The sequence below is a fragment of the Lactuca virosa genome, chromosome 4 (assembly GCF_052849685.1).
Source record: "Lactuca virosa cultivar CGN04683 chromosome 4, Lactuca_virosa_CGN04683_v6, whole genome shotgun sequence".
NCBI classification, from domain to species: Eukaryota; Viridiplantae; Streptophyta; class Magnoliopsida; order Asterales; family Asteraceae; genus Lactuca; species Lactuca virosa.
The window spans coordinates 111,892,679-111,901,588 of NC_136429.1; the positions used below are offsets into that span (position 1 = coordinate 111,892,679).

Sequence of the window (8,910 nt, forward strand, 5' to 3'; positions counted from 1 at the left end):
GTTTTTCTATTTTATTAAATTCCACATAATATTTTAATATAATAGTTGCAATAAATATAGTAATAAATGTATATCAATTTTATTAACGAACTTACCTTTTAATTTCAAAATTTCCAAAATTAAAGTTCATTAGTTTCTTTTATTTATTTAAATTATTTGTTTAAATTTAAAAGATAAAAAACATTTCCATTATAATAACTAGAAAGGTTACCCCCGTTACGCGGGGGCCAGAAGCTTTCAATGTTGTTTCCGAATCGATAAATATGACAGACGTAGAAAGTGCAAGGATGACAAGCCCGGGCTTTGCCCCAGACCGTTTTGTTCATGTTTTTATGAAAAAATGTAAAAGTTTTGACTGCAAGGACCAGAAGTGTCAAAATGGCTAAAGAATTAAAGCGGTAGGAATTAGCAAGTTTTTAGAAAAGGGATCAAAGTTGTCGAACCGTTAAAGTTTTGTGGCCAAACTTAAAATATTAAAAGGTTCCTAAATAGAAAAGGGATCAAAGTTGTCAAACCGTTAAAGTTTTGTGGCCAAACTTTAAATATTAAAAAGTTCCTAAAAAATATAAAAATATCGATTATAAGGATCAAAAGTGTCAAAATGGCTAAAAAATGAGGACCAAAGTTGTCAAACCGTTAAAGTTTTGTGGCCAAACTTTAAATATTAAAAGGTTCCTAAATAGAAAAGGGATCAAAGTTGTCAAACCGTTAAAGTTTGGCCACCAAACTTTAAATATTAAAAGGTTCGTAAAAAATGTAAAAATATCGATTACAAGGACCAAAAGTGTCAAAATTGCTAAAAAATGAGGACCAAAGTTGTCAAACCGTTAAAGTTTTGTGGCCAAACTTTAAATATTAAAAGGTTCCTAAATAGAAAAGGGATCAAAGTTGTCAAACCGTTAAAGTTTTGTGGCCAAACTTTAAATATTAAAAGGTTCCTAAAAAATATAAAAATATCGATTACAATAACCAAAAATGTCAAAATGGCTAAAAAATGAGGACCAAAGTTGCCAAAGTACAGGGACCAATTCTGCCAAAAAAACAACATAAAGTCCAGGGACTAAAATAGACACAAATTGTGGAAGTTCACTATTCATAAGAAACAATTTCCATAATATATATAATAATATATTATTTTTCTTATTTTCTTATAAATTCAAAGTTTTCAAATATTTTCTTATAAATTCAAAGTTTTGATTTTATATTTAACTTTTCTTTTTTAAATTAACTCATATAATACATGAGTCTCACAACTAATTTTTCAAATAAAATAAAATAAATTTTCTCTATTGTCTTTTCTTGAAGATTGAAGTAACTAACTAGATTATGCAAAAAATTGTATTATTTTTATATTTTTCGGGCTATTTCACAAAATAGTCTTAGTTTATCACAAAATTACAAAAATACCAGAATATTTCATAAAACGGTCCTTATGTTTCACAAAATTGCAGGAAATGGTCATGCGTTTCACAAATTTATTGAAATGGCCCATGTGTTTCATAAAATTATAGAAATGGTCATTGCCTAATAGAAAAATTACATAATTGGTCTATGTGTTTCACAAATTACAGAACTGGTCCCTATGTTTCATAAAGGTACGCAATGATCATTGCCTAAGCGAAAATTTACAGAAATAGTTCATGTGTTTCACAGAACTTGCAGAAATAGCCCTTGTTTAAGAAAAGTTTACATAAATGGTGCCGAAAATATAAGATTAATAAACTCGCCACAACGTACGGGACATCCAAATAGTTATTTTAAAACAAAAGTTTAGTAAAAAAAATGAGAAAGATTCAAGCTTGCTTTCTTCTTTGGATTTTGCATGAATAGATTAAATAACATTTATTCGATATGTACATTCAAATGAACATATAAATAATAAAAACCAAAAAATAATTACACGAAAAATTTCTAAAAGAGTAATTTGTCGTGAAAAAAAAAACAATTCGCCACAAATTCATAAAATCCAAATTTTCTTCTTCAATCACATGTTAAATTCACACAATTACTCATCTCATTCGATGAAAAACCTTACCATTTGCATCTTCATTCACAATCCTCATAACTTCACTAGGAGGAAAATCCCAAATCTGAGGCCTTCTCAACCGATGTCCAATTTGCGCAAATTTATCAGCAAGTCTATTCCCTTCTCTATAAACATGTGTAACAAGACAGTTTCTAAATTCTGGTAAAATTAAATTAATACCACTAACATGTTTTTGTACTTCAACACATTTTACTTGTCGTTTTTGGGCTATAACTTCGACCAACGACTTGCAATCTCCTTCAAGCCATAGATCAGTGTAACCTTTTTCAAGAACCAACTCAAGGCCTCGTTGTAATGCTGCAAATTCTGCAACAGTGCTATTAGTTTTCCCAATGGATTCAGCATACCCTAATAAAAACTCAGCATTGTGATCTCTTAAAACTCCCCCTATGCTTGCTTTACCCGTTTTGCATTTGCATGATCCATCATAGTTTAGTTTTGTCCATCCAATATCTGGTTTTTCCCATGAGATGCGAAGTGGTTCCTTATGACAGTTTCTAATAAAAACTTGGACCGGGATTGGTGCTAATTTGTGAGATTTATATATCCTAAATATTGACAACATGGTTTATGTATATTCTTTTTATATATATTTACACATAAAATCATACAACTTACAAACCCTAATGTACAAACGCTAAACAATTGGAAGAAGAATCTATGAAAGATTTCGACATGAAATGGTGTTTATATATGATCTTGATGAGCATAACGAATCCTTAGGGAACTTCGTAATGGGGTTTAGAAAACTTGGGAGAATTAGACAAGAAAAGAAGATTCTTCATTCGTATGACATATTGTCTTTAAACATAAGAAATGAAAAGTGGGTTGATGATCAATGGTTTTTATCCGGATATTATGGAGAAAATATAGGGAAGATTTTGCATGGAGAAACGAGGCGCTAACTTTTGTCAGAAATTGTTGACCTTAAAGTCTTTAACCGTCATAATTAACTGTCTTCATTCATTTGAAATATTAAAATATAGAGAACCAACATATATATACATACACATACATATATCTATAATATGTACTTATATGTATGTAAGACCCATTATGTTGAACTAAAGGACATCTATGTAGGAAGATTTTGCAAAGTACTCAACGATCTCTTTAGCACTTTGGTCTAAAACGCTTCCATTCCCAATAAGCCATAACCAGTCAAGACCCGCACCCAAAAATATGCCACCGAGCAAAAACAACACAAGCAAATTTCCCAACGCGTTTTGCTCCGGACCCTACAATATCCCACAAATTACCATGATGAATCTTTAAATTTCAAGGTTGTATTTGTTACACGAGAAGGGCATTCACGTCTTTTGCACAAACAACAGATCAAAAGTGAGTCAGTGTCCCACCTTGTTGGGATAAAAAATTACAACTCTTTCCCATCGAAATCAGTCACATCCCAATGCACGTCAAATACAGTACAAGACTTCATGCACCGTGTCTGTGTTTGTCCTCTCATGTCATGTGTAACAAACATAGGGCCTAAAAGATGTGATGTGAATTTACCTTATAGCCCTTGGGAGCAGCCATGAGAACACATACACCAAGGTAACCATTACTTAACCCCAAAAACGAGACTAGCATAATCATCCATCCTTGATCTCCATATTTTGCAGTGAAATAAAATGCAGGAACAAGCAAGAAGCGCAAAAAGACTAAGATCATAAGCCCTTTTCGTGATTCCAACTTGAGGCAATTTATTAATGGAATATATCGTGATACCAAGTCCCCAAAATTAAATGTTGCTACTAAAACAAGCGGATACCTATAAAAAAAAGAAAAGTATCACACAAGCTAAAAAAATATAATATCTATTTAATAAATGTATAAAGCGATCCTAGAAAAATAGATTACTAGATTATTCTAGGGTTTGCATTCAGACCGATGCAAACCTTAGAATAATCTTACTATTTGCTCAGGATCGCACTGTCATGTGATGTAATGACTGAAAAATTGTAATTATGGGCATTTTAGTAATTTTACCATGAACCCAACTGGTGTTTTCCGGTATTTTCGTATAAGAACCCCGGAAATATCGATAATGTCAAGGCAAATATTAAGAACAAGTCTAACGCGTAATCAAAGTTTTGAAACAACAGTTCTTTGTTGCTCAATCTGTCTAGATGCCCAAGATCACCATCAACCTGAGATTAAAAATTAAAAATAAAAAAATTTAAAATCTTCATTACCTATATTGGTAAATAGAGTAAAGTACATTGTTATTCCTTGCCTTTTGCACAGCTAGAAACCGATATGTTTTTTTTGGAAAAAGAAAGAGAATTAAGAATTAAGAATTAAGAATTAAGAACCAGTTTTTGGGTGAGGGTGAGATCTGTTTGAATTCCAGCAGCATTAAGATCTGATGAAACTGTTTGTGAACCTTCAAGAGCTGCTTTTGTACGATAGTGTTTCACAATTGGTAACGTAGTGAAAATGAAGGCATACAGAAAGATGCATAAAAACTCAAACAGTGTGGAGATCGAGAGGAATAACACTGCAACAAATCATAATAATAATAATAATAATAATAATAATTTTCAGAAATTAATGTTTGTGAAATCGGATTTGAATAGATTTATGAAAGAAGGAAGGAAGGAAGTTTTTACATGCTCCTTTGTGAAGGCCATTTTCGTAATTATTGAAAATAGCTTCTGTTAGTAATCGTAAACCAGATGTTATAACCCCTGATGCAGCCATTCCGGCTAGGAAAGACTAAAAAAGAAAAAGATATTTTATTAAGAAAAGGCGTCGAAAATGTTTTATATGATAATGTTTTTTGGGGAATTTAAGGAAAGTAAGAGGTGATGAGTTACTTGAATGAATTCAGGGCACATGAGAGCCAAATCGCCAATCATCCCGCCTTGAATTAGGGCATCTGCTATCCCAAAAGCAGCAACAAAAAGACATATACCTATGTAAGATCCAATGCTACCCTTCCCATATGTAGCTAAATCCAACTGTAGCATATACAAAGAAACTCGTTACATATAATATTTATGATCGCTAAACCCTAGAGTTGGCTAAAACTCCCACACTGGCCCACAATGTCTTACCTAGAGCTTACAGTGAAATATAAATCAGGTACACAACGGTTTGCTAGGTTGTTGGTATAAGACTATAAGGTGGCGTTTGGTTTACAGAATGTTTATGAAATAATTGGAATTTATCAGGGAAATGGAGTTTGTCAGGAATTGGAATCCAATTCCATATTTAGTTTCGTTGGTAGGAAATGGAATTGGAATCCAATTCCGTATTCTGTTTCGTTAGCAGACATGTCTATTGAATTTGATTTCAATAATGTAAAATGACATAATTGTCCTTCTTGTTTTTTTTTTTTTTTTTTTTGCTTTATTTTACTTTGCTTTATAACTTATATATAAAGATATTAGTTTATAACCCGTGAGAATTATAGGTACAAAATTAATTAAAACTTTCATAGTAAAAACTCAAAATTATTAATCAATTATTTAAAATAAATTATTTTAAACAAATTATTAATTAAGATATATTTTTTTAGTTATATAAAATTATAATCGTTGATTTAAAATAAATATGTGACCTTATAATCTGTATTAATTTTATTTTAATTTTAATGTTATTAATTTAATGTAATTAGAGTAGGAAATTTAAAATGGAGAATCAATAGGTTGACAAGTGGTAATGACATTAATTATGAGATCTAATAGGATGACACATGACAAAAGAAGAATAAACATATTCTTTTATTAAAATAAGAAGAGAAGATATTATACAAAATTATAAAAATAGTAAATGGTGGTGGTGTTTGTGGTGGTGGGTGTTAGTGGTGGCAGCAGTAATGGTGGTGGTGGCGGTGGTGGTGGTTGTAAGGGCGGTAGTGGTGGCGGTGGCGGTGGTGATAGTGGTGGTTGTAAGGGCGGTGGCGGTGGAGGTGGTGGGTGGTGGCAATGGATGGTGGTGGTGGTGGTGCCAGTATAAGAAGCGGTTGTGGTGGGTGGTGGTACTGGCCCACACTGTCCTATTCAGTGCCTAACGTGAGATGTAAATTAGGTATATGGGGCCCACTAGGTGACTCCAACCCTAAACTATTTCTACAAGTATACTACCCTGGAACCAACTGATTTTACGTTATGTAGCCATGTAGGATAGGATAACTAGAAATGGGACCCACAATTGTTTAACACATACCAAAATGAGGGCAAAAGTCGCGAAGAAGAACATGATGTATCCAACAATGTTGCGTTTCCTAGTATCAATCTTTGATTCGTTATATGCTAGGAATGCCATTGACCCAAAGGCGAAAGGTTGGTAGACGCAAGTAAGAACCCTAGACGGATGATAATCCTTGGAAAAAAAAAAGAGAAACAAAATTAATAATCTTTCATCAAGCAAACAAGATTTGAAAAAAGGTAAAGATGTAAAAATGTTGACTTTGACTTTCATGGACTTGAAAACTCACTGGAAATACATCGTAATAGTAGTCGTCTATAGAAGTAAGGCTATTCCAACATATGAGAGATCCAATTCCAAGAATCCAACATATTATGTTTGCACCAAATTTTCCCTGTATTTATAAAACGTCACGTTGTTAAATTTAAGATTAAGCACGTGGGGTAAAATAATAGTTGACTGAAATGAGAATATGAGATACCTCAAGCCTGGTTGGAGTTTGACTTGAATCATCAACAGCCATGACTTCCAAGAACTCAGATTTATTTGCAGAATTTGGATGAAATCTTGGTTGATTTTTGGGTTAAACTCCTGTGGTGGGAAATGATATAATGATCGAAGATAAAAGTTCATAATTTAATAATAATGAGCTCCGAATCTTGTAAATCCAGTTACATGAAGATAGAAAAAGTCAGAAAAGTTTAAAACTATAAACTAAAAGCACAAAAAAAACTCCAAATAGTTCGTTTGTAACTCCAAATTTAAGGAAGAATAAGCTAAAATATAGAATGTTGTAAAGTTAAATCATGTTTTGAAAGCCAATTTCTGCAATAATTTAACAAATGAAAAACACTTCCGAAGTATTTGTGAAACATTACCCTGTTTAAAGAATGCATAAAAAACGACCAATTCTTACGTTTTTTATTAAAAAAACAAGAAGGGTATAAATAAAGAAAGCGCTGGAACTTACGGATAACAGACGTTTTCTTATTTCAAGTAAAAATTATTTGATAGATTTTCCAAATGTATTTGACTATTTATAAACAAGAAACCGACCTTTCTCATGTTTGTAAGCAAGCAACTTCTTATTATATTAAATAAGGCAAATTTTATTTTTTGGATTTGTTTTTTTTGGAAAGAATTGGAAGAAATTTTCGCCTTTTGGTGGCGTATGTATTTTGCCTAATGCAGATCATACAGTTATACAAATAGTGTTTGATAAAAGAAATGGCTAATCAATAATCACTAAAAAGTCAAAATGAAAGGAAATGGATGTCCTTTCAATATATAATTGTTTTCTTAAACATATATCAATAAAATATCATCAATTTTATAAAAAATACTTTCCATTTTTATGAATGGTCCCATTCCCACTATAACAAATTTATAAAAAGTTACAAATTTTATTTTCCAAAATAAATAACTATTTTGTGTTAAATATTTAAAATATAATCTGTTTTGGCTAACAAAGATTAGGGGTTGCCTGTATAAATTTATCACTTTGTACTGAATTTGAGAATATTTTTTACATCTGGGGCGAAAGAGTAAAGATATTTAAAACTCAGTGGCCAAACTATAAAAATAAAAAATAAAACAACAATTTAATTCCTCTCTCCCGAGTCATCTTCTCGACCCGATCTTAACCCGAGTTTGACCCGATGACATGAATGCATAATAATCATGCTCGATTTTTAACCATTTTTCTCATAACAATCGACATGCAACAAGTTACTATGAGTTTAATTACTAATTTCTTTGACCAAACCCTCTTATATCGGTTCACATTTATGGCTTTTATGTGTACGGTGGCTGGCCAGTGGCCACCACCGTGACAGTGGTGGTCGTGGTTGACCAGGCTCTGATTCCAAATTAAACTCAATATCTCAACCGATCGAACCGATTTCAAGATCTAATCAAGATTATACTACAAATGCGAAATTGAAACAATGGTTTTACCTTGGATTATATGCTTCAAATCAAATTATCCCAAGTCCGAACTAAATCCCTTTCTTCTGCCTTCAGTGGGGTGGTCAGGAACTCAATTTTGTATGTTTTCTTGAAGGTTTTTCTCGATTGGAGTTTATCTTCTTATGAAATGGTGCTGATTCACATTCACATTAAGGAGTTTTACTATTTTTAAAGTATATATTCATTACATGGAGAATGCACAAACATGTAACTGATGCCACGTAAGATGGGCATCACCAATATTCTTATTATTTATTTGGAAAGTATAATGTTATTAAACTAAAAAATATTTCTGTTTGTTTTTAACTATAAACTAAAAACTAAAAGCACAAAAAAACTCTAAATATTTCCTTTCTACCTCCAAATTTAAGGAAAAATAAGCTAAAATATATAATTAAGGCTGACAATTTTCGACACGACCCGCGACACGACACGAAATAAATGAGTTTGTGTTGAGTTTTTCAACCCTCCAATCCGCTAACCCGCCAACCCGTTTATTAAATGGGTCATATATGAGTTTCTCAAAAAATAAACGGGTTGACCCGCCAACCCGTTTATATTTTTAATAAAAAAAATATTTTATTTTTAAATGTATTTATGTATCAAGTATTAATATTTAATAAGTATTATATAATATATACCATTGATTCATAGACCATTTGACTGTTTTGACATTTTGACTCGTGGATGGCCTAAGGTCGTAAGTCGTAATTTGTAAGGTTATGTCTGTGACCATT

At 31.8% G+C, this 8,910-nt stretch overlaps 1 protein-coding gene across 3 annotated transcripts; it reads right to left on the bottom strand.

Moving 5' to 3' along the window:
- Positions 1–2,614: 2,614 nt before the first annotated feature.
- Positions 2,615–8,315, bottom strand: LOC145107236 (equilibrative nucleotide transporter 3-like). 3 transcript variants are annotated; one of them, XM_079044079.1, is made up of 10 exons: positions 8,162–8,315; positions 6,687–6,796; positions 6,495–6,599; positions 6,224–6,379; positions 4,870–5,013; positions 4,663–4,768; positions 4,366–4,550; positions 4,040–4,200; positions 3,563–3,821; positions 2,615–3,285 (listed from the first exon to the last, which is right to left on the bottom strand). In XM_079044079.1, exons 2-10 carry the CDS (start codon positions 6,726–6,728, stop codon positions 3,112–3,114), a joined length of 1,332 nt encoding a protein of 443 aa, XP_078900205.1. In that variant the 5' UTR covers positions 6,729–6,796; positions 8,162–8,315; the 3' UTR covers positions 2,615–3,111. The 3 variants fall into 3 exon arrangements, with proteins under 3 accessions (XP_078900205.1, XP_078900207.1, XP_078900206.1); XM_079044081.1 differs by lacking the exon at positions 8,162–8,315 and adding an exon at positions 7,176–7,202; XM_079044080.1 differs by lacking the exon at positions 8,162–8,315 and adding an exon at positions 7,084–7,117.
- Between the last annotated feature and the right edge of the window lie 595 nt (positions 8,316–8,910).

Bases quoted from the DNA above. Each gene is read 5' to 3' on its own strand.
- LOC145107236 (XM_079044079.1), bottom strand. From the start codon at position 6,728: ATGGCTGTTGATGATTCAAGTCAAACTCCAACCAGGCTTGAG. The intron at 6,600-6,686 runs GTATCTCATATT...TTATAAATACAG, and splicing joins AAACTCCAACCAGGCTTGAG to GGAAAATTTGGTGCAAACAT. The intron at 6,380-6,494 runs GTGAGTTTTCAA...TTTTTTTCCAAG, and splicing joins ACTATTACGATGTATTTCCA to GATTATCATCCGTCTAGGGT.